General features: G+C 36.8%; 1 protein-coding gene across 1 annotated transcript; it reads left to right on the top strand.

Moving 5' to 3' along the window:
- The first annotated feature begins 91 nt into the window (after positions 1 to 91).
- LOC129279512 (relaxin receptor 1-like) lies at positions 92 to 27062 on the top strand. The gene is made up of 20 exons (XM_064111454.1): positions 92 to 284; positions 6264 to 6398; positions 7455 to 7580; positions 8815 to 8923; positions 10163 to 10249; positions 11493 to 11564; positions 12130 to 12201; positions 12761 to 12832; positions 14889 to 14960; positions 15500 to 15571; positions 16623 to 16694; positions 17655 to 17726; positions 18642 to 18713; positions 19174 to 19245; positions 19398 to 19469; positions 20828 to 20899; positions 21933 to 22004; positions 23089 to 23160; positions 23576 to 24881; positions 26190 to 27062. Exons 1-19 carry the CDS (start codon positions 176 to 178, stop codon positions 24831 to 24833), a joined length of 2760 nt encoding a protein of 919 aa, XP_063967524.1. The 5' UTR covers positions 92 to 175; the 3' UTR covers positions 24834 to 24881; positions 26190 to 27062.

Below are 27062 nucleotides of genomic sequence, written 5' to 3'. Positions count from 1 at the left end.
TCTGTACGCCAGCGGAGAGACTCGGGGTATAGTCACCCGTTTTATTATAGCCTACTCGTACAGCTTACACTTAGTCTTCCCACATACCGGTATACCGTGTCAGTTTGTGGAGGGGTTTGGATACTTTCAGTCGATTTGATCAGTTTATGATATATATATATATATCCTTCTGTACATGATGTCGCTGGTCTCGTTGTCATCCAGGAGATCGTGGATTGTTATCATCGTTGTCATCGTTGCTGTCGAGGCCGAGCCACAGCCACCGGGCTATTTCTCCAACCCAAGTAAGAATTAGCGCACTAATTTATTAACATATTACTCGCTTATTTTCATCAAGACGTTTGTGTAGATGCGTGTGTGTTTGGGTGAGTGTGTGTGGGATTGCTGAAGCAGAAATGGAATACGGGGAGCGATGATATCATATTGAATATTTCGGCAAATCATGCATGTTGATAATCATGATTATATTTAAATGGTCGGGGCTAGGGTATATTTAGGCATTTTTATACCCAATTAAAATTCCACGTTTAGGCCTCTTTGCTTTCCAGGGCCTCGGAAGAAATTTTGAAGAGGGGATCCTGGTTCGAGGAAAATACGAGAAAAAAGGGGTTTCTGCATTTTAGTATAGTTACCAGGGTTACCTGATTTCCAAGGGTTGCTGCCTATTGTATATAACATTCGCAGCACCCACAGAAAAAATCATTGCGTGCTTCAACACCCCTGTTTCCAAAGGGCCATGTTCGCTTCGTTGATTTGAAAATATTTTTGTACACCATGCAACACAAAATAAAGATTTATTAAATTTGTTGTAATTAATACCTTGAGTTCATGCAATCGATTTTGATGAAATCCTTTATAAATAGAATGTTGAAAAAATTGTATATGCGTATGTGTGCAAAAGGAGAGCAGATTCTACTTTCACAAAATGACTAAAAAGCCGAGATTAAGATTAGAGGGACTTTTTTAAACCTTTGAACAACGTCTTTGTGGACATGTCATTTAAAAATCATATTCTGAAAGAATAGTGGGGTGCTCCTTTACAAAAATGGTTGCATGTACTTTGAAAATAGCGATTTTTAGGAAAAATTATATGACTGTGATATTAAGTTAATAATAATAATAATAATAGCTGGATTTATAAAGCGCTTTTTGCCAGAGGATACAAAGCGCTGCTATTATTACCCCGGCTTTAGCTTGAGCTACCATCACCGGCGGTCGGTGCATGCAAGGAATTACTCCTGCCGGGTACCCATTCACCTCACCTGGGTCGAGTGCAGCACGGTGTGGATAAATTTCTTGCTGAAGGAAAACACGCCATGGCTACGATTCGAACCCCCGACCCTCTGTTTCAAAGGTGAGAGTCAAAACCACTAGACCACGACGCACCCACATATCGCACCCACACAATAAACATATTGAATAAGATCTGCACGGTAATATTTGGGGAAAGACAATCAATTGCATTAATGATGGTAAACATTTGCAAAATGAAAGCTACTTCTGTGGGTGCACAGTCTACAGAAATGTATCATTATACCATCTTTGTATAAGTGGAAACCAAATGTTTTCACCCACACATATGCACCACCCTATCCTCTTAGTTACTTTTATTTTCATTCTTCCATTATCCCCATATTATATTTATCAACCATCACATCTAGTTTATTCATTATTGTTTTCCCTTCTCGTATCTTATACTGATACTTACAAATCTATCTTTCATCTATTTTATTAGGGATCTGCTTTCAACAAGCTTTGCTTTTTAGTGGATCCCATCGTTTCCTCAACTGTTATTTTATTGAAGATATGACTAAAAAATAGTCTTGTAATTGTTTAATCGAGATTGTTCTTCATTTAGTTCTACCCTCATTTCATATTGGCTTATCATAATTATGATTATCATATTTTTTTTTTTTTACCGAAAACATTTACCTACTGTATTTATTTTGTATGGTCATATTGCTTTCTTTGTATTGATTTGTAATGTTGTCGACGAGTCAAAATGAAATAAACCAAACTTGGAACTTGGAAGATACCAGAATAATCCATATTGTTTCTAACTTCTTAATGGTTAAATCTGGACAACACTTAATTGAACCTGTACAGTGTTACACGATGTGGAACTTCACATGACATTCAACATCATGTCGCTATTTCTACCTGCATAATTTCCAACCAGGTTTCGGGTCTCATTTTGGAAGATGATAAAAAATGAAGACGCAGAGTAATTATGAATATGTTAGTTTATGATTACGTAACACAATGTTTCAAACTACTTTTGAAGGACAGACACACAGGTAACATGGTACTTATTAGAGCTACATGTATTGGCGGAGTTCTACCGGTAAATATGCCGTCAATCCTTGAAAATAACATGAATGCTCTTATGCAATTTTGAAATCATTACATTGTATTCGTGATGTTGCAAACAGATATTCAAGACTATAAATTGGAATTATGCCCTTCTTTTAATGAATGAATATAAAAACCATAAAAACACACAAATTACAGGTATGCCAATATCAGTGGCGTAACTACGGGGGCATGGGGGGCACGTGCCCCCCCCCCCCCATCGGCTGGCAAAAAAAAAACGAGGAAAAGGAGAAAAGAGGGAGAAAGGAAGAGAAACATGACGGGAAATAATATTAATCATAATATGTTATGTAATATTACATAAGAAACATTTTTTCATAACTTTATGAAACATAATTTGCTCAGGGCCTATGTCTCCATTGTTCCTGGTGCTCGCATTGTCTGTTTAACAAGATATATAATCCTGTTGTACTAAAACCTATCGTTTTCAAGTCAATATACAACAAACATATTTCCTCGCACTTCGAGTTATTATTGCTTTATGTAGTGACATATGATTCTTTATCATGACTACTTAAAGTGATTCCCCCATTTATGGTCTTAATATAAAATATTTCATGTCCGTGCTTACGTTCGCATTATTGGATTGGTGATATATGTCTGCTCTTCATGAATTTCTAAAATCAGTCCTTAAAATGTCCCTATTTCCAATCTGAATATAAAAACTTTTCAGCTCGCACTTCGCGCTCGCATCATTCGGTTAGTGAAATACGTATGGCCTTAGTGAATTCCTACAAACAAGCCTTAGAATGCCCCTCTTCAGATCTGAACTTTCTAAATTTTCAGCTCGCGCTTCGCTCTCGCAATATTTGATTAGTGAGATGCGTATGCTAATCATGATTACAATGACTACAAGTGATCCATGTGTTTAGATGTAATTCTAACAAAATCAGCAGGCGCTTCGCACTCGCATTAAATGACTATGGTGAGATATGTATACTTTTAATGGATTCCTAAAATATAGTCCTTAAAATGTCCCTGTTTGGGGTCAGTATATACAAAAATTTCAGCTCGCGGTTCGCGCTCGCATTGTTTGTTTTAGTGAGACAGGTACGTATCATGATTACAAAAATTTGCTTATAATGTCCCCTTTTAGGTCTGAATATCAAAAATTTTCAGCTCGCTTGCATTATTTGATCAATGACATACATATCCGTTTAATGGCACTGTCCTAAAAATGTCTCTATTAGGTCAGTATACCTAGCAACTTAGCGCGCTTCGCGCGCTTACTAAGTGACTCAAAATTTTTGCTGGTGCCCCCCCCCCCCGCATGCCGTGACCCACGGTAGGCCACTGGCCAATATGATGTATTTTACATCATGTATGGTTATCAATCTTGGTAATTTAGTTCATTTACTTGAATTTCGATAACAATTTCAGCGTAGTTTATGAATGAAACCCTTATGGTACAATTAGGCCTATGTTATCACTTATCCTATTATAACTTCATATTAAATTTTTACTGTAACGATCGTTGAAATGCGTGTTATTCTCTATTTATTTACGATATCTTTTTATAGATTAAGTTACGATTATAATGGTTGCTCTGTTCGTTATTTTGTTATGCTATTGTTTGCATGTAATATTGTAAATATTTTGTTTACAGGGCACCCTGGAAAACAGTATTTTGACTACTAACGGGGTCACCCTGTATAAGTAAAATGAAATAGATAAATGAATAAATAAATAAATAAGAAAATAAATAAATGTAAATGTGCATGCATGTTGAGTTAAAGCGAAACTTCAGTTACCAATATGTTGTAATATTTTCTAGGCGCAAGGACAGAACCTAGTTGTAATATCGACTGAATTTCATAGTCCATACACTGTTAGAAAATTTATCCTTAAAATAAAAGTAGTTCCTGCAGCAGAGTCTCGAGAACACCTGTAATCTTACCAGATTGCGAATCTTACATTATATAATGTAAAATTACAGGAAATTGGTATTTGCTGTATGGAACCTTACAAATTTCCTTAAATAAAACACCCTTTTCCCCTTTTTAAACAGACCTGTTCTGTTAAATTGCAGAAAAATTCCTGTTTTATGAATTTACAGAATGATTTTGTCATTGCTTTTTGCAAAATCGTCTTTTTTCCCTGTAAAATCAGTTTTTTTTACAGTGTACATGTTTGATAGTATAGTATACAACACTTGTATTCTAAATTTGACATGTGATTATTTATCAAGAAAATTTATTTGCTTAAAGAAACGAAATTGATTCTACACCACCAATTCACACATTTCCTCTTTGCTTATCGTCAGTTACCATGGTAACCGTCACGGTTTAGCTTGCTGTGTTGTATAGGTCCATGCTGATGTGTGCTAGGGGTGCAGTCTGGCAGTTTAAGTGGTTTATTTCTAATTCGTCCAATGCCAATTCGTCCAATTGCCAACTCGTCTACTATCATTTGGTCTACCATCAGTTCGTCCAATCACCACATGGTCTACTTTCATTTAGTCTAATGCCATTCCGTCTAGTAACCCATTGGTCCAGTAGCCATTTAGTCCATATACTATTTGGTCTAATTGGACTAAAGTCTTAGTTGTGCAAAATGAATGAAAATGACATGGATATTAGACCAACTGGTTATGAGACGAATTGGTCATAGACAAAATGATGATTAGACGTAGTGATGATTGGACCAAATGGTTCATGGACCAAATGGTTGTTAGATTTAGACGAAATGTTGCTGGACGGAATGCCGTTAGAGTAAATTAAATTAGACCATGTGATGAGTGGACGAGTTGGCAGTAGACGAATTGGCAATTTACCAGATGAGTCTGAGACTTTCAAATTTGCCACCTTTCGCAATCCTCACGGACGCTAATATTAGGGTCCCCTAACACAAAAGTTAACGCTTAATCATACACTTGATTTTTAAGATTGATTGTACATTCTAGTCAATAGAATCAAACGTAGAAAACTGCTCTACAATCAATGCTTAGCTTTGTGTTACAGGCCCTACAGATCTGCTTTTCGTGTGCAAAATTCTTTCCCGCGAATTCGCGGGGGGACCACTTCCATTGAAGAGTGGATACCAGGCACGACCATGCGGTTTCGAAAAGCACCCTAAACAAGGGAAGCAAGGCTTTTCCAGATTATGAAAATGCATCTCTTAACAAGTATTTAGCTCGTGAAACCCTACAAGTATTGAAAACACATCCTCCTTTCCAGTATTTTAAACATCGTTTTTGACACCCTTATAACGTTACTTAGGCCTATATACGTAACGTACTTGCCCACTCTTTCCCTTTTTACGCGTGGTCGCGCCTGGTATCCACTCTTCAATGGAAGTGGACGGCCTCTCGAGCTCTGGGAGGTCGTCCTAGATCGGATATATCGCTGTTACCATAGTAGCAACCAGAATTTTGCACACGGAACGCATGTTGAATGTTTCCGTTGCAGATGCGAAACGAAAAAAAAATCTCATGACACACAATTTGCATTGCAGGACAGAGTTTTACGACCATGACGACGGGCCCAAAAGCCTCTTCCAAAATCAACTAACGTCGTAAATAAGCGTTCGCGTTCTCCAACGAAAGGTCGGGAATAACCAAGTTTTCCCCCCTTCTGTTAATTCATTAGTGAGAACCCGAACGAAATACCATCCACAAGACTTGAATATCAACAATGGCACCGGGGGACTCCGTAACGCAAAGGTTTGCGATGAAATGCACGAAAGAACCGCTCTGATTGGTTCCCGGTCAGTATTTTAAGCAGAGTGCACGCGCAACGATGATCTTGATTGGTCATTCGTATTTAGTGCTTGATTGCAAACCCTTGTATTACGGAGCGAGCGAGCACAGGTCTCTCTATCTTGGTATCGTCAGTTTGAATTTCCGATATATGAAAGTAAATGAATGCTTATTCTGGTTATCATTTTGTTAGTTGTGTCAAACGATTCTACCGTAACCGGGCAAAGACAGCGGTTTTCGTGCGTGAGGAGCGATTTGACATTTGGCATTGATGACGTATGCGATGGACGGGTCAGCTGCCCTTATTGGGATGATGAATATATTTGCGGTAAGTAATTAAACAATCACGGATTAATTCAATTTCAGAGGCCAGGTCTATCCTAACGAAAAATCGATCTATTAAAATGGGACAATGTAAACGAAGATAGCGCGGCAATTTGAATGAGAATCGGAATTATGTAAAATAAAAAAGCGATGGGACAAATTTTTTTTCAGTTTCGCATGATGTAAATGAGGGTGCCGACGCTTACCTTTTCTTTCGTATTATATTAGAATTATCAAATCAATTTCATTGGATGCAGCAAATCGATGCTTGCTAATACTAGGAAAGAAATGATCTCCACCAAATCACAATGAATTAGAAACGTTTACATCCCCCATTTTATTAATAATAACTTTTTTTTCCATTGGTAGCCACTTCAATCTCGTAACTGCTCTACCAACGGACCCTGTAAAATATTATTATTACCCTTCTCCATTCTAAATGCTTAGCTCCTAGAAAAAAAAGGCAGAAAGGCCATTTTTATAATTCTTTGATATGACTCGACCGGGGATCGAATTCACGACCTCCCGTTCATAAGGCGGACGCTCTAACACTGACCCAACATGCCCATAAATACAGTATCAAACAAGAGTTAATTATTGGGGGGGGGGGGATTAAACATATTTCATATTTGTTTTGTGACGTCATCGGCTTTCCCATTTATATATCACTATGGAATTGCCGATATCTAATAATTTATGTGTAAATATACAAAACTGAGAGATACCGTTTAAGCGCAACGTCCTTGATGCATTTTGTTAGATTGCAAAGACTTGATAAATTTTTTTTGTAGCGCATAGGGGGCCTTATTTTTTCATATCATACATGTACATTATTTTTTGTTCACGCTACTGTGTGACCCCTCCCAGTCGGATATCAGGGTCCCGTAAAACAAAGGTTAGCGATTAATCGTACGCTTGATTTTCACGATTGATTGTGTCTTGTAGTCAATGGAATCAATCGTAGAAAAGTGTTTCTACCATCATTGCTAAGCTTTGTGTTACGGGCCCCTGATACGCAACTGATTTGGGTTTTTTTCTTCCCTTACTTTTGAACCCCTAGATAACAATGGCTGTAGCTTGGACGAATACAAGTGTGACTACGGCAACTCGTTTCAGTGTGTACCCTTGACCTCAGTTTGTGATGGCTTCTCGGACTGTGAGCTGGACATCGACGAGTCACTATGCGGTAAGGTCCGGGGAGTACTTCATGCAACAATTATGTCACCATTTACTTTTGTTATAAGCTACTGCTAATCCTTGAATCTGATTGGCTGATAGCAAATTAGTCGTCGAAACCGCTTACAAACTTTTCACGGAACATTCCACTTCCTGTCAGGCGGGTGGGGGAGGCGAAGTTTAATGAGAGTGGACATTTACGGTGTGTGTGTGTGTGTGTGTGAGGGTGTGTGTATGAGGGTGAGTGAATGAGGGTTTGCGGCAGGTTGGTGGTTGATGAGGGTGTGTGTGTGGTGTGTGTGTGTGTGTATGAGGGTGAGTGAATGAGGGTTTGCGGCAGGTTGGTGGTTGATGAGGGTGTGCGTGTGTGGTGTGTGTGTGTATGAGGGTGAGTGAATGAGGGTTTGCGGCAGGTTGGTGGTTGATGAGGGTGTGCGTGTGTGGTGTGTGTGTGTGTGTATAAGGGTGAGTGGATGAGCGTTTGCAGCATGTTGGAGGTTGATGAGGGTGTGTGTATGTGAGAGGAGTGCCGATGTGTGTGTGGCAGCATCACCTTTTCAACAACATGTAAGAAATATTCATTGATATTTATTGCCATAGATTTGTAAATTTGGTAACAAAATAACAATTTTGATAATTTCTAATAATTTTAAAGTACACAGTAAAATGCCTCTTGCAACCTGTAAGCTGCTTTAATCTATAAACTGATCAGATATCGTTAACATCTAAGACATTATGTTAAGAAATGCAACAATTCTCAATTTCGAGTATTCATTGCTTAAAAGAAAAGTTCTATATGTTTAAATGCTTGAGCTTTCTTGCACTCTTTAGGCTTAAAAAAAAACACCCAAAATTTTCACAATCCAAGTTGTATAAAAATTGGACATTGCGTTAAATTTTGTTTTTAATGTATTGTATCTTTTATTATATCTCATATGTTTACTCTTATCTGTCTTTGCATAATCTTTTTTCTCATCTTCCTTTCCCCGGTTTGACATTTATTTACACCTTTTTTGTATAAGAATCGTTTTTTCTTGTTATGTTTTTATTTTATTTTAAGGGGAGGTGCAGATTGTGACACAATGTTCAGAATATTAGTTGAATGTTTGTCTCTTTCTCTTAATTATGCTTCCTTGTTCTCCTCTTTTTCTTTTTTTATTTGGAGGGGGAGGGGCATGACCCCACACCCCTGCCACCCATCTTCACGCCACTAATGTGTTTCACCCTGTTTTAATCTGTTTTAGATCCACTTGCCGATTGTGTGCCGTCGTGCCAGTGTTCTGCCTACAGTATATCTTGTTACGATAATAGCGTTCTCGAGGACAGAGACGTGTGGAAATCAGCAAGATATTTGTAAGTTTTAGAGGAAAAGGTATGAGTCATTGCCCCCCCCCCAAAAAAAAAAAAAAGAACACCAAAATCAAATTTCATCAGCGTGATCGCTCGAACGATGTTCTCATTCTGTTTCTGCTAGTCCGCAAAGTGCCAGATAAAAATGGGAGAGACAAAACAAATTGGCAGAGGTAAAAAAAAATGGAAGAGGAAGTAATGGCAGAGGTAGAAAACAAAGAGGTAGACAAAATGGCCCAAAACAACAACAAAAAACAAACAAACATGGGGATAGTGAAGGGTTGGTGGTGCAGGTTACACTTCGTAATTCCGAATGTTCTTTATTCCGAAGGTTCGTAATTCCGAAACATGTCAATTGCCCATACCTCGATGTTCGTTAATCCGAAAACGTAAAAAGGGCTCGTTAATCCGAACATTTGTCAACAGTTGCGTTATTCCGAAGGTTCGATAAGCTGAACACGAAATAAGGCTCGATATTCCGAAGGTTCGTTAGTCCGAAAACGAAATAAGGTTCGTTGTGCCGAAGGTTCGCTAATCCGAAAACGAAATAAGGTTCGTTGTTCCGAAGGTTCGTTAGTCCGAAAACGAAATTGGGTTCGTTAATCATTACATTTTCGGACTAACGAACCTTTGGAATAACGAACCTCACTTTGTTTTCGGACTAACGAACCTTCGGAATTACGAACCTCATTTCTTTTTCGGACTAACGAACCTTCGGAATTTATACTAACCTTCGGAATTACGAATGTATGCGGGTGGTAGATGAGTACCTCGTTATCTTCTGACAATCAGAGGTTTTTATGAATGTGGAGAGAGCGGTAAACCATCCATGATGCTAGTCTCAAATTTCCAAAACAGGGCCTAATGACACAAAGGTTAACGATGAATAACTAATTTGAAAGAACATTTTTGATTGGTTCTTCGTTAGACAACTGAGCAAAAGGCCAAATATTCAGCAGTGATCTTGATAGGCCGTTTCTCGTATAGCCGATCGATCCGTCATGGGTGATGGAACGTGATATCCCATTGGTTCGACACTATAACCGCCACCATTAGTACGATGGTTTTATGCGTTTATTTGCGTTAGATACCATACATTTTGTTTTTCGCAAAAATCATTGTAAGTAACAGAGATACGTGATATTTATGGCTATATGCTTCATTTTTGTAGATGCATCAAATGATTATTAACTTCCAATGGATATACATTAAGCCCTCTTGTTTTCTATTTTTGCTTTTCAGGAATTATCTTGGCGCATACACGAACGGAACAAAACTGCCCTTGTCGATGCCATTCGAAGTAAGAGGATACCCACTCTTGACACAGCTGTAAGGAGAAGTAAACTTAATCACATTGATCGTACACTCTAAAAAAATATTGGGTGAAAATGCTCCATGAGGCAGGGGCCGCGGAATGGTTTTCAAAGTTGGGGGGGGGGGGCTGACCATGCAAAAAATCACAATCATATGATCATTTTTACGCTTTTGTACATGGTTTTTTGGAAAAAAGTGGGAGGGAGCCCCCCCCCCCCCCCGCTTCCGCGGACCCTGTGAGGGTAATTATGTGTCCAACCAACATTGGGCATTTTCATTTATCCAGTATGATGAAAGTGTTTCCCATTCTAGAGTAATTGCTGCGTATTTTTTAACCTTACTGGACAATATGTTTCCCACATTGGTTACAAACATAATTAACCTCTTGCTGGTTAAAATATATACCAATATTTTGTTTTACAGTGTATATCACCCCATGAATTTGTACAAAATTATATGAAAAACATTTTGTCAGCGCTTCTGAAATCCCGATGCGCTAATTCTACATGGTCGATACACACGCCCGCGGAGAAAACGCGCAAAATAATGCGGTAGGTCGAAAACGCCAAAAGTCAAGAGTCTTGAAATTGAAGCAGGAATGCGAGTTTTACTCACCAGACTTTCTTGCCATGCCTCGTCTGCATTTATCTTTTGAATAGCTGCAATAAAATCACGAAATTGCTACCTCGCGCCACTACTACCCGATTCTTTTAAAATATTATTCAACACTTTGTCCGAACAAAGGCCTATCGTTACTTTTTCAAATTATGCGCCACGGAATGTAATAGGGTCATAATTATGGTAATAAAACCAATTATTGAATCTAAATGAAATAATAAATTCAGTGTCCATAAAAGACATAAAAGACATGTGGTCGTGTGGTCCAGTGGTTAGAGCATTGGACTCATAATCGCAAGGTTGTGAGTTCGAATATCCACTCTGCCATTGTCTCCACTTTCATAAAAAGGCCCAAGAGTAATATATGTCGTCTATGAAGTCAGCCACTATGACTGATTAACCTAGACGTAAAATGTTTCCTAGATAATTGGTTATATACCAGCTTGGCGTTTACAAGCAAAAATGCTGTCCTGCCGAGTTCCTACTGGAGTTACCATAAACAGAAACAGAAACCGACATTAATGTATCATAATGTATTCTAAGTTTTTACCTTATTTTGGGCGTGGATGCTACCACAAGCTTTTTGAAGTACCTCTATGAATTGTGGTAAATTTGTATTGTTTTACGTCATTTGTTTCAGGCTTATCGGCGAAACTGGCCTGAATGAAATGGTTCGGGCTGACTTCGAGAATTTGACAGAGCTAATCATTCTGTAAGTATGGTCCAAACGGAAAAGTTAGAAGCCTTACACGGCGTCCACTGTGTGAAAAATAGAGATTTAATCCTTAAGATCTACTATTTTAAACTCATCGTTATGACTCTTCTTTTTGACACGACGTGAACAATGTGTCAACATCGAATACTTTCATATCCTCTTTTATTTTCAGTTTTAAGCAACGTTAATTTCTATTTTACTGGAACTGTGCAAGATTTTTTTTTTGCGGCCGGATTGCGAAAAAAATGAATGCTTGTATAGGCAAGCAACCACATGACCGAAGACAGAAGGGCCTCTCTGAGGGACTTGTCAATGAGCACAAATGGTCACAACCAAACGGGCTCATGTGTTAAATTAATATCTAAGAATCCTTTATCGGCCATTTTCCCTTTGATCTCAACAAAACTGTGACAAAACAATTGAAATGATTATTGTCGATCAGGCATGGAGCGTTCAAAGATTTTATATAAGTTCGATTGTCTTATGAACAACATTCTCCCAATTTTGTTGTATACAACGATGATCACGTGCATATGGTTTGGTTTAATTTATAATCTTACAGGGATTTATCTTATAATACCATATCTCGGATTGAGGATCTAACTTTCAACAGTTTGAATAAGCTGGCAAAGTTGTGAGTATGCAGTTTTATGATGCATGCCTTTTGGCAAAATAAGGGAATACAAGGGTCACAATAAAAAAATGCATATACATATACATATAGTAATTTATATATACATATATATATATATATATAAATATATGCATAAATATACAGTGACTACATTACTTGCGACAATATTATTTCCCCTCGATCCGCACAAATAAACGCTTCAGATAACGATGATGATGATAATAATAACAGCAATGATAATAAGAACAATATTAATAATAAGAATAAGGACAAAAGTAGTACTACTACTAGTAGTAGTAGTAGTAGAAGTAGTAGTAGCAGTAGTAGTAGTAGTAGTAGTAATGATGATAATATTTCAATAATAATGATGAATGGCGATAGTGTTGTTAGTGTTCATTGTAGTATTTGTAAATTTGTTCATGTGTGATATTCACTTTCCAAATTTTATTCAGTGTAATGAGAATATCGTTGTTTCAATTCATCATTTCATTACTTCCTTCGCATAATATTTCTTTTAGAATCACAAATTAACAGTTGTATGTGTCACATTTGTCAACAGGCATTTAGCATATAATTCTATCAGCTCCTTGTCGAATAGTACCTTTACTGGATTAAACAGCCTGGCGACATTGTAAGTAAAGCAAACCATTCAGTTCAAAATGCATTCTATAAATAAAAAAATAAAAAAAAATAAAATTAGATGAACATATTCATGTACACATTTGAAATCGTAATAACGGGAAGTTCACCCCGAAGAAAAGTTATTTGAAAACATAGCAGAAAAAATAATAAAAAAATATTGGTGAAGGTTTGAGGAAAATCCATTAAAATTTAAAGAAAGTTATTAGAATTTTAAGATTTGTATTTGTGACGTCATAAAAGAGCAGCTGCCCGATATGTTATGTAACATAAAATGCATGAATTTAACTTTTTTAAGGGTTCCTGATGACTTATTTTTTGTTTTCTTTTCATTATCGGATGTGAAATGATTTGTCTATTGATATACAAAAGGTACAATAAAACCATAATTCAATTTTCTGACAAAATTATATTTCATTGTTTTTTTTTTACCATTAGTTATGTAGGAATGCTGCTCGCATATGTCGTCACAGATCAAATGATTATAATTTTTATAATTTTTTAATTCTTTGATGGATTTTTCTCAAACCTTCGGCAATAGTTTTGATTATTTTTTCTACCATTCTTACAATATTTTTGGAAGGGTGAACCTCCCCTTTAAATAGTATTGCACGATTAAATATTTTTAGTCATCTTTAACAATAAAAAAAGGAGAATTTATGGAAGTTATGTTCCATGCTGGAAAGAATACAGTATTACACAGTGTGATCACTGTGTGTTCACATAATGGATCATGTGCGAATATTATTCACACTGTTAAAATGCTCAAATTCAATAGTGTAAAGGTATTTTCCGATTGTGGACACCTCGACACAGTGACTGTTTAATGCGTGTTCACACGGTAGACTGTGTGAATATGTGATTCTCACTCTTGAAATGCTCAAATTTAACAATGTGTAGGTGATGTTTCACATTGTGTTCCACATTGTGTGGCACAAACTGTGGGACACATGAACAATCTAGGACACGCTCGGAGCATCTGGCGCAACATGTTGCGCCAGAGAGCAGAAAAATCGAAATTCATTTCTGTTTTGTTATTGATTAATGTTTTTTTTGTCAAATGTTCATATTTTTAAAAAAAATTTGAGATACTTGAAATAAAACTTTATGTACTCCCATGCTGCTTTATGAAATAGTTCTGATATATAAACCTTTTGAAATGAAACACTCTTAAGCATATTTATAATACGGATCTGGTATTTATCGAAAAATAAAGAAATTATTAGAATGTAAGATATAATATTTCGTTTTCTTGAAATACATTGCGGTATGTATATTGCATAGAGAGACAAAAAGTAAAAATCTCAGTCGGAAAATATCCTTCATCCTTCATGAATTCAATCTCCAAGAAAACATAATTGTTGTTTTAATTATCATAGCTCGCAATGTCAGTTTGTAATGACACCTTGATTTATTGATCTTAGGCCTATATCATACAACACTGACAGTGACTAAAATGACCATTAGAAAAATTCTTAATCTACATTGTACTATTCATTCACGATTAATTTATGGTTTTGATGACAGATATATGCCTTTCGGAATCAATAACAAAATGGTTATAGCACCTTCTTAAACTGTCATCATATTTCCAATCGAAAATTCCGCATTTCCATCAGGAAAATGAACATCGTCTCGTTTCATTACCCGTGATGCATCAATCTTGCAATACCCATGATGCAGCAGTTTTGTAACACCCATGATGCATCAATTTTGCACTAAAACGGAATGCAATAATTTTCCAATACCCAAGATGAAACAATTTTGCAACACCCACAATATATCAATCTGCACTACCCAGGATGCATCATTTTACACTACCCATGATGCATCATTTTGCACAACTCAGGATGCAGCGATTTGACAATAACCAAGATGCAACATTTTGCACTATCCAGGATTCAACAACTTTGAATTACCCAGCATGCAACACTGTTACATCATAGATATATAATCAGGAAATAATTCAATTCCTTAGGTATGTAGCTGATGTCGTTTAGTTTGAATGTGGGGGACTTCATTCTTCTTTTCTTTTTGTCATTGAGCAGGGATTTGTCTCATAACGTTATAAGATCATTGCCGAGCGGGGCGTTTGCGGGCTTGACTAGTCTGGAAGATATGTAAGTAATAGAATATAAACAATATCAGTATTGACCGCACAGAAACATTGATAACGCTAACAGAGGCCCCGTTACAACAGGTAATGTGGCAGCGATGCCTAATGTTACAACAATGCAGTATGTACACATTGAAGTAAATGTTTTCATTTCACAATCCGAAAGATGTGACTGGGCTTACTGTTAGCTGTGCGGGATGATAGAACAGTCATTAGTTAGACTATTTTTATCTCTTACTTTGACGTCCCTAGTTGAGGCCTAATTATGAAACGAATTATCGATTTAAGTGCATTACTCATACATTTTTTTATTCATCTTTTTTTTTTCAATACATAAGTAGGTTTATTTGAATTGCTTTTTTTTAATACAAGGAATCATTAATATTTCGTTCGAAAAAAAGGTATTCGTCATTTGAAACTGTTATTATGTTTCTACTCTTTGCAAATCACATGTATAGGTCTAAATTACTACACTCGGTATAGAAATTTTGCAAATTATATATAATCATATCAGTATCTGTTTTTACTCCATTATTTTTGTAGAAACCTAGAATACAATGCCATTTCTCGGATTGAGGCCTTCACATTTGCTGATTTGAATAAACTAACATATTTGTAAGTATCTATTTATATTGCAGACAGAAATGTAATGAACGTAGAATAAAATAATGATTATAAGATTTAAATCTTCTAATCTAATTGAATGCGTATACGGTAAACGTACCTGGAAGGCTTCGTTAGGGGGCAGGGGGTATTTTGTCTCGACTCTGTCGATCCCCTTATGGCAGTGGTCAAAAATCAAACCACTCTAAACCGGCCAATAGATTCTGTCATTCAAAATAGCAACATTAATTGGTCTGGAGTCGGTTCCAACGTTGTAACTGTAGCATAATACTGATAATGATGTTTCATAGATTATCATATGAAGTCCTTCAATCCTCAGACAATTAATGAATAGAATCATCTCCCGCGAATAGAAGTTAGCAATCAATCACTTCATACATTTGCATCAGCTTTGTTGAAATATCTCCAGTTAGACACTTAAAATATCATTATGCAATTTCAGTATTTTTTAGAATCAATTGTTGTCTCCCTGCTGTAGTTTTCATTTTGAAATTTAATCTATTTGATATGCCTATTTGTATTTCTTATCTAATGTCATTGATCATGTATTTTGTTTTATATTATGGGATTCCTACTTGTGTGGGTTTTTCTAAACCTTGTTTGGCAATCCAAGAATGTAAAGAATGTAACATTTCATTTTATTTGTCTGAATAAATTCAAATCAAATCTGCCGTAAGGGCAGTTTCCAATTCGGATTGGTGATTATCTGATAACATTAAAAATGCAAGCCTGATTTCAAATTGATTTCCAAATTGACATTTCTTTATTGAAATATCATATCAAGAAGCTAATAATATTGATTTTTTTTTTACAAACAATCACTTACTAGTATTATCGTTATTTCTTTTCCCCTTATGCTATTATTCACACACACACACCCTCACACACACCCACACCCACACATTCTCCCTTGTACACCCCTCTATCTTCTTCTCTCTCCCCATCTCATCTTTCTCTAACACGCATTAACACATACACATACACACACCCACACCATCCCCCCCACACACACACACCCTTACCACCCTCTGCATGTGAACAGGGATTTGCAAAACAATGAGATCGAATCACTGTCTAATCACTCTTTCATCGGATTGACAAGTCTGAGAAACATGTAAGTTGAATGATTGATGACTGATGATGACGATGATTGTAAGTAGCTGAATATATGGACATCAATAAATTTCTGTGTCAGCGTGTCCACATCGGTACAACGCCTTAATGTAGCATGAAACGTGCGTAAAATTATGTCTGTATCGAAGATATAACTATTACATTATTTTTCACACAAAGGCGCCCAAATGATTTCTTATGCAACGGAATGTTTTATGCATATCCAACGCTTATGGCTGAATCGACTTTTGAAAACAAATATTAAAAGATCAATATTTATTACAAGATATCCGATCTGATGCCATGACACACGTGACGAAACTGGCTAAAAATCAGGATGATCAGTTTTGAAAGATTCTAACAAGTGAAACTGTGATGACTGTCATGTGGCCGTGTGCAAAACCGTTTGGACTCACTACACTGTTTGTGAATCAAAAGCATGCATTAAGTTTGAACTCTCGGGCGTTTATAAAGACACATTGTTAAATGTGACAATGCTATCATACACTTTAATTTATATTTTTTCTGTTATTTTGTTGTCTATGATAACTTTTTTCATTTCACTGATTCCTCATATTTTTTCAAATGTTTTGTTGAACAATTTTTGTATTACTGATTTTTCTGATATTAATGTATTGAATTCATTTATTCTATCTTTTATGTATCTATTGTTATTTTATGTTAACAGGAATATACTGACAAACAGTCAATCTGAGCTTGTTATCCTGTATAGGACAAATATTGTAATGAATAAAATAGTAGATAAACAAATAAATATAAAACAAAAGTATTGTATTTACATATATGCAATGAGACCACATATCAACAGCCTTCTGTTAATTTTCAATAAATATAATTTCATTTTTATATCAATCTGCTAGGGCATAAAACACCAAAAAAGGATGACATGAAAATGTAAATTAGATTAGTCCACTTAATTATAGATCTTTTTCTATTTCAGAATGTTGAGGTATAATAGGATTGCCGTTTTGCCAACGGGAGTTTTCAGAGATCTACATAGTATGGAAGACTTGTGAGTGAAATGCTGTATATATATATATATATATCTTTTTTTGGGGGGTGATAAGGTTTGTAAATTGAATTACTATATCTTTTATATTTCCATTCTAAATGGAAAAGATGATGGCATAGTGCCTACGCAGTGATTCATTAGTTCTTTAATTTTGTGAAATTCATAAATTTTGTAATTTTGTGAAATTTACGAATAATGTACGAGCCGGGATCTTACTTGTTTGGTTTGTTTTTGCCACTAAGGACCACATTTTCAAAATATATGCGGATCACAGAGAAATAAAAAGGGTGAGATCACAGATTCTAACAATTCAAGGTGATAGAACAGACAGTTAAGATATCCTTCCTTTTTAGGACAACAATGGTGATTTTCATTCTACTAGATGAAGATAAAGATATGGGCAGGAGATAAACTGTATTTATATTTGTAAATTTGTTGATAACAAGCAAGCACCAAATTTCCATTTAATTGGACAATAAATTCAATTCAATTCAACATGTTACATTGTAAATTCGTTTGTCAATTAAACAAAAGCATGTTCGAGTTCGTTGATGGATATATTTTATTAGTTCAAACATTAGACTTTAACCCGTTCAATTCGCCCCGTATTTGTCGTTGTTTATCCCATTATACTTTCGCCAATTATTGTTTGTTTATAATAACCTCTGTTTTTTCTTGACGTCCTATGATTTCACTTACTTTTTCCTTAAATGGAAAATTGTCTGGGAAATGAATTATATAATTACAGGTTTTGCTGTTCTTAAGTTATTCCTCATTTTGCTTATTTTAATCCTATATCATTTTTATTTCATCAATATACATCAAAAAGACTTTTTAATTTTTGGGAATAAACTTGTTAACAAATATTCTTATTCAGTTTTTAAGTTACTCTCTGTTTTTCTTCACATTTTCAAGAGACCTTCACTTTACAGGAATCGAAGAACTGAAGCCGGGATGTTTTCAAGGAATGGATATACTGAAGAATTTGTAAGAAAATCACTGAATAGGAAATAGTGTTGCTATCAAATATTCAATGCCGGTTACTTTTACCAGTGTTGGAATGGGCTGAGCTTTCGAAACGATGCAATTTCTATCGAGTCTGTCCGTGTGTGATCCGTGTGACACAGAACAATGTTCAAATTTTGGCGGCTCGATTATTTCCAAAATTTTGATGAAAATAAAAGTTATATTACCCCTAGGATCACCCCTAAATAAATAAATGAATAAAATGTAAAATAAGTAAAGAAAGAATGAAATACATCGCTTATAAGGCCTAAGAATGTTTTGGAATGAACTCTGGTATTACTGGAAATATTTTGTTCTATGCAGATGCAAGTGTTCGGAGAAATACCCCTCCCTAATAATATCACTGAACCTATATCTCATGCCTACATTTTTGTCTATTTTCCAAGTCATTTTGTGTTACACTGCATTTTATTTTTGACAGGAAGCTCAATGAGAACAGCATCAATTCACTGCAGTCTGGAACATTTATGGAACTTGGGAATCTTGCAAATTTGTAAGTATAGCATAGCAATAAGACCGAAAATCTTCGAAAACGAGTCATTATTATTATCATGTTTCATTTAGCATTCTAATCCTACAAAGGTTTAATGACAAGAGAAGCATTTCCACCTGAACAATGATTCTTTGTTGTATATTTCTCGACAGATTTCTTTCTCATAACAACATTTCCGACATTGCTATCGGTGCCTTTGCAGGTCTGCATTCTCTTCGGTTTCTGTAAGTATCGGTTATCGTGACACAGCGGTTAAAAAACCGACTCCAGACCGGCCGATATGCTATTTCCAGTGACATACCATCGATCGGTTTAGAGTCGGTTCGTTGGTGTGAATGGGGCATCTGCTTCATACTCACTATGACAGTTCGTTGGTTTGGTTCTAATAAGAAGTGGCGTACATGTGAGGGGCTTTGGGAAGGGGGCCATGGACCCACCCCTAGATTTTTCACGACCAAAAACAAGAGAGACAGAGAAAAGGAAAGAAAAGGGAAGTGATGAGGGTGAAATGTGATTATGAATATTATGTCAAAATTGATCACAAAATTGGAGTTTTGTAGTGAAAAAAATGTGTAAAGTTTTGCTGGATGACTTCGCTCGCTTACAAATTTTGCCCCGATGCGCCATATCTTTCCCCCTAAAAAATGGTTCATTGCGCCACTGCTAATAAACACACATTAAAAGTTGAATACAAATTGTGACGTGATAGGGGAGGGGCACCAACAGTATCCGAAATTTTAAATGTTTTTCCCGTCCATCGTAAAAACCAATGCACTGAGGGAATGAGGCAGGAAATCCTTACACCTATATAAGGGTGGACTGCCTCAACACCCCCCCCCAAAAAAAAAAAAAGTTGATGATAATGATAATAAGTTTATCATAACTGAATGATTGAATAATTAATCAAACGCATAAATAAGTAAATATATGGAAAATAAACTGATAGATGAATGAATAAATACAAGAAAATCAATTCATTGATTTGTAAATAAAAAAAGTTACAGATGAATTAATAAATGAATGGATAATGAATATACAAATAAATAATAATTATGATAATAGAATCAACAAAGGAACAAAAATATAATTAGTTGATAAATATATCAGGAGATTTTCAAATATGAATATCAAGAATATGTTGTCATAATTGATTTCAGCCACACCACCACTAGCGTACCTACGGGGGGGGGGGGGCAGAGGGGGCAGTCTGCCCCCCCTGACGAGCTTGAAAGACTTTTTTGCCCCCCTGACGAGCTTGAAGACCTTTATTGCCCCCCCTGACGAGCTTGAAGCTTTTTTTTATTTTTTTTTGCTTGTCAAATTTTTTTCTGGTACGAAATCCTTCATTTGTGATTGAAGACCTTTTTTTTTTTTTTGCTTGTCAATTTTTTTGGCGGACGGTTTTGGCCCCCCTGTGAAAAATCCTAGGTACGCCATTGTACACCACCTAACTGCTCGGATGGAATTTACGCCACTGAAGCGAAAATCAAGACATTTAGGTGGCAGGTGTGCATCCAAGACATATCGAATTAAAATGGTATTGGTTTATTCATATTCTGACTATAATTGTTATTGTTTACAGTGACCTGGAATATAATAACATCAGAGAAGCACGAAAGGGGATATTTGATGATCAATTCAATCTAGCTTGGTTGTAAGTACATTTAATATTTCTTCCTTGGTTTTCGCCAATCAAAGAATCAACTGTGACATTTCTTCCGAGAGGATCTGCGATTGCGTACGTCTAGGATATAGATCCCGAAAATCGTTAGAGGAAAATACCGACAATCTAGACAGTAATGTGCAAATAATGTGAATGATGACGATGATGATTGTGATAGTGACGATGATGATGCTGCTGGCTATGGTCATAATGTCATATTTGATGAAGATCACCACGCTGCATATCATCTAAATTGGCGGCGAAGATGATGCTGATGACGGACTTTATAGAATATGCTAAGGCTAAGCAACGATTTCTGTACAAAAAAAAATCGTCACGAAGATCTAAATAAAACAAGCAACATAGAAACTGAAACTATGTGAATTAACAATTATTATCGAATGACGGCGATGATGATGATGGTTTTGATAATGGTGGTGATTATGATTATGGTGGTGATGGTGGTGGTGATGATGATGATGACGATGATATGTTACACATAGTAATATTAATCGATACGAGACTGGTGTGTTATTATCATTAGAGTATTCATGACATGCTTCATGTGTTTTCCTGTCTGACCATGCTTTTATTGTAATTTTTTAAATATGACTTATATTGATTTTATTCAGGGCCGTAGTCTTTCTTGAGGGGCGTCCTTTTTTTCAAGCCTTTGAGCTTATGACTGTCCCCTCCCATGCAATGATTGTTTATTGTTATTTTACCGTGAAATATTGTCAGTATATTTTATGTTGTATGATTAATATTTTGCATGGAAATAAAGAATCAATCAATCAATGATGGAGAAAATGGCAATGATGCCGTTCGTGCTGATGGAGAAGATACTTATAATTGTTTTGATCTGACATCGACAATACTGTTGGCAATATTTATGACTGAGTTAATGACAATATCCCTGTTCGTACTTTTTTATTATTAGTATTAGGACCTACTTGTTGATTTTTAAAATATTTTTGAACCTTTTTTTCATTTGCAATTCCTAAAACCTCTTTTCACTCACCAGGTCTTTCACCTACAACCCACTAGAATACATTGAACCAGGAACCTTCCAGAATCTGAGTCGGTTAGAGAATCTGTAAGTTTCTGTTTTAAAGGGGAAGTTCATACTGAATTTTGTTGTAAAAATAACAGAAAAATAAAATAATATAAAATATTGGTGAAGGTTTGAGGAAAATTTAGGCCTATTAGAATTTTAAGTTTCGGATTTGTGACGTCATAAATGATCAGCTGCTTCATTTGTTGTGTAATATAAAATTCATAAATTCCAATTTATTTTAATGGTTCGTGATGACTTATCTTTAGAAAGGGGTGTGAAATGATTTGTCTACTGATATACTGAAGGTGCATGGCAAACCAGTTTCAATTTTCTGAGAAAAAGATATTACATTGATCTTTTTCCCATACAATATGTCGGAAAGCTGCTCGCATGTGACGTCAAATATCATCTGAGTAAAGTTATAATAACTTTTTTTATTCTTTGATGGATTTTTTTGCAAACCTTCGGCAATATTTCTTATTACAGTGTATTTTCCTGCTATTTTTACAATATTTTTTTGTCTGTGTGAACTTTCCCCATTATAAATTGATTTTATTTATTTATTTACCAACAATATTCACATGTTTGCAGGTTATGAAACGAATTGCATAACAGTTACACATACCATGCAAACAGTTTACACATACATTTATACATGGCTCAGCAGCCAATCAAAATCAAGGTTACCATGGTAGTTGCAAATCGTGGCAAAGTTACAACAGTTGTAACTCGTTATTAAACGGGCCCCTGGTCCCATTGGCTGACGGACAAAAAACGTATTCATAACGGATACAGCGGACAAGCAAAATTTACAAAATTAAAATTTTAAAGCAAAATTTCGGGGTGGCTCCATCCCTTTTTATCCACTCCAGACAATGGACAAAATGGGCGAACAGTTGACGGATGCTCGATGGATATAGAGCGTATGAAACACGTATGCAAAGAGTACACAACGGATACATAACGTTTTTCAACGAATGGCAAGATTCTTTTCAGTTATACATCCTCTCTGCTTCCGTGAGTGCAGTGGGACCAAGCCTCTAGATTCAACTCGGGCAAAATTACCTGATACTTTTCACAAAATCTCAAATGATTAATCATCCCCTCCTTTTCTCCTTTTTAGAAATATGGTCAATGTCCAGTTGGAAAATCTCCAGGCAGATACCTTTACAGGGATCCAGTCTCTAAGAGGATTGTAAGTAAAGCAAAAATGAGAATCAAATTGATATTTTTAATGTAATGAAATTAAAATGTTAGTGGAATTTATATTAAGATCCCATCTTGAATTTTTGTGAATGGTTTATAATTATTTTAGTGTGTATATCAGGAACGGTCTGAAACTAAAGGTAACGGATAAATCTGATGTTGTCAATGTTTTAATGGAAAGTAATTGCACAAAATTATATCAAACCCAGTAGCAACACATATTGCACTTGATTTTGGCTATAGATGAGAATAAAGAAGAATTCAAAGTATTGTGAATAAAAAGATATTTATTTCGTTCGCACATAGCATTTTTGCAAATGTTGAATCCACTTGACTAGCATTTAATGCTTACGAATTTGAGTCTTGTGGTGGATTATAAACATCTGTTTTAATGTGTATTTCAGGTCAACAGATGACTACAGGCTTTGTTGTTTATTCGAAGAGACTGATAACTGCAGTATAATAACCACAACTTTCTTGGATTCCTGCTCCCGCCTCATGCCGAACACTTTCTTGCGGATATCCCTTTGGGTCATTGGTTTGGGCGCCCTCATCGGCAATATAACTGCTCTTGCTTTGCGGTGCCGTAAAGATGATTCACCCAGCGCAAAGACTCAAGGTTTATTCATTACGAACCTAGCCATCGCAGACTTCCTCATGGGAGTCTACATGATAATCATATCGTCAGCAGATGCGTACTTTGGGGAATATTTCTTTCTCGTCGCAGAACAGTGGCGTGGCTCCATCGCTTGCAAATTCGCGGGATTCATCGCTTTTCTGTCCAGTGAAACCTCCGTCTTCATCCTTGCAATCATTACGATAGATCGGGTCCTATGTGTTGTATTCCCGTTCGGTAAAATTAAGTTTCGAGCTACTTCTGCTCGCGTTGGTGTGGCGTTAATCTGGACCACATCTTTTGTCGTGAGCATCGTTCCTTTGATCCTTAGTTCCTACGTCAGTGGTTTTTATGGCCTATCAGATGTCTGTATGGGACTACCACTCAATGTCGAATCAAAAGCGTCGGGTGAACTTATGTATAATACAGTGAGTCGAGTGTGGGAATTCGTCGCTACTTCTGATACATCGGAGGGACCGAGTTGGGCTTACTCAATCGCCATATTCCTCGGGGTGAACTTTTCAATCTTTATCCTCATTCTAATCTCCTACGTGGTCGTATTTGTGTCCGCTCGAAGGTCGGCACGCAGTGTGGCCAGTAAGGGAGCAGCCAGTTCTGCTGACCGCGCCCGTGAAGTGAAGCTGGCCATACGAATGTCTGTGATAGTCCTGACTGATTTCTTTTGCTGGATGCCAGTCATCATCATGGGTATTCTATCCCAATCTGGTGCAGTGACCCTTCCGGTGTCCCTCTATGCTTGGAGTGTGGTCTTTATCCTGCCAATTAACGCATCTATCAATCCATACATATATACCTTTATCGCATTGTGCGGTGGCTCGAAGAAGAAACCTACATCAAGGTCGTCGAAATCGTCAAAGTCATCGATGAAGTCTTTTTGGACTTCATCGTCATCTTGGATTTCAAGGTGGTATTTTTCGAGAAAGTCGTCTTCGTCAACACAATCGTCTTCGTCGTTTTCATTGTCAAAGTCAAAGCCGTCTTCAAAGACCGCACAGTCTACCACCGCGAATGATGCACCAGAGTAATGGGACATCACCGGAGGGAGTCCAGGGTTTCGTTTCATAAAGCTGTTCGTAAGATAAGATAAGAGCGACTTTAAGAACGACTGGCGAACCTTTCTTACGCGATTAACCATCGCCAATGAATATATCATTTACCACAAGAAAGGATTACCAGTCGTTTTTAAAGTCGCTCTTAACTAAAGCCCCTTTCACAATTGACGTACGACCTGTTTACGACCACCTGCAACAGTTTTTTCTTGTTGTTGCACGATCGATCCCATGGTGTCTTGCGAGCACTCGCAGTCGTTGTAGACGATCGCACAAACTCGAGGTGGTCGGAGGTGATCGTGACTGGTCGCATCTGAACTTTGAACATGTTCAAAATCCAAACGCGATCAAATACGATTGATTCACTCGCAACAGGTCGTACCATCGGTCGGGCGATCATCGTGTGAGTGTTGTTCAACGTTGTACGACTTGGTGCGAGAGGTGGCACAACTAAGTATAGTCGCATTTAGTCGACTGGAGGTCGTACAACACTTGCACATGTGCTGGAGACCTACAGAGACAGTCTTGCGACTGGGTGCGATAATATGAGACTGTTGCAAGACCGATCGAAATTACGGCTTACTACATTCCACTACCGTTGCATTCGCATGTATGCGACCGTTCAGCCCCTTTCACAATTGACGTCCGACCAGTTTACGACTGCCTGCAACAGTTTTTTCTTGTTGTTGCACGATCGATCTCTTGGTGTCTTGCGAGCACTCGCAGTCGTTGTAGACGGTCGCACGAACTCGAGGTGGTCGTGACTGGTCACATCTGAACTTTGAACATGTTCAAAATCCGAACGCGATCAAATACGATCGATTCACTCGCATCAGACCGTACCCGGGGTCGTACCATCGGTCGGGCGATCATCGTGCGAGTGTCTTTCAACGTTGTACGACTTGGTGCGAGAGGTGGCACAACTAAGTAGTCGCATTTACTTGACTGGAGGTCGTGCAACACTTGCACATGTGCAAGCGACCTACATGTACAGAGACCTGTCTTGCGACTGGTTGCGATAATAATATGGACCATAAGACTGTTGCAAGACCGATCGCAACGGCTTACAACATTGCACTACCGTTTCATTCGCATGTATGCGACCGTTCCACTCGCAATCCCTCGTGCAACACTCGCATGTGATCGCACGAGCACAATAAGAGTATATGCGACTTACTCGTGCATCGGGGTTTACTGGTTGTTTTGTTGTACGACAGCTGTTGCAACTGTGAAAGCCTCTGTGCGATCTTATGAGATGACTAGCGATTGATGCCTGTTGCAGCCTGTCGCACGACCAAAAGGTCGCAAATGGTCGTACGTCAATTGTGAAAGGGGCTTTACGCACAGCTTATTAAACACTCTCTGCCTGTCTAAAGACAGAGGAGAGATATTTCCTTTACCAGGAAAATATCGAAAAACATGCTTTTAATTTTCAAGTTGAGACTATACATTTAGAGTATTTGGACGATATTTTTGTTTGAAAATTGGCGAAAGCCGAAGCTCTCGTCACATTCGAGATGTTTGACCAAGTATCTTCCGAGAGCCCAATCTTTAATATACCACAAACTCTATCTAAATCTAATTTTGCGTTGCACCTCCATTCACTCTCATGATTTAAAAAAAGGGAAAAAAGTTCGCAGAATTGATACTGGAAAAGACAGAATGTGTTCTTTCTAATGCACCCTTAAACAAAATAAATATTGTTATATTATGTGCAAAGTAAAATGAATATGCATACAAATATTTTACGATACCACTGCATACCAGTATCCGAGAAACATTGGTCATCTAGTGCTTGCTACCTATTTCCATAATGAATGAATCTTTGAATGAATGAATGAATCTTTATTTCGTTTTAATTCCGATATAGTAAATAGAAAAAAAAAGTAAATAATTACAGGATAATATACATAATACATGCGCTACTTTTTATGGAACATTAGTAACACCCATGAGAAAAGGTGAAAATGAAATGTGGTGACCTACTAAGAAGCTTAGCTTGTGGGCCATAGACCACCAGAATGTTAAAAAACTTACATTAGCAATTATTTAAAACATCATAGAACAAGCAAACAAAGAATGGGAGTAAATAACCAAAGTACAGATATACATATTTACAAAAGATACACCAAAAAGTAACAAAAAAGTGAAATGCAGAATGCAAACAAATTCTATAAGACCTAAAGTATAAGAATTTGAAATTCG

Source organism: Lytechinus pictus, chromosome 16 (genome assembly GCF_037042905.1).
Source record: "Lytechinus pictus isolate F3 Inbred chromosome 16, Lp3.0, whole genome shotgun sequence".
Lineage (NCBI taxonomy): Eukaryota > Metazoa > Echinodermata > Echinoidea > Temnopleuroida > Toxopneustidae > Lytechinus > Lytechinus pictus.
This window is presented reverse-complemented; position numbering and strand designations above follow the sequence as displayed.

Bases quoted from the DNA above. Each gene is read 5' to 3' on its own strand.
- LOC129279512 (XM_064111454.1), top strand. From the start codon at position 176: ATGATGTCGCTGGTCTCGTTGTCATCCAGGAGATCGTGGATTGTTATC. The intron at 18,714-19,173 runs GTAAGAAAATCA...TATTTTTGACAG, and splicing joins ATGGATATACTGAAGAATTT to GAAGCTCAATGAGAACAGCA. The intron at 22,005-23,088 runs GTAAGTTTCTGT...TCTCCTTTTTAG, and splicing joins CTGAGTCGGTTAGAGAATCT to AAATATGGTCAATGTCCAGT.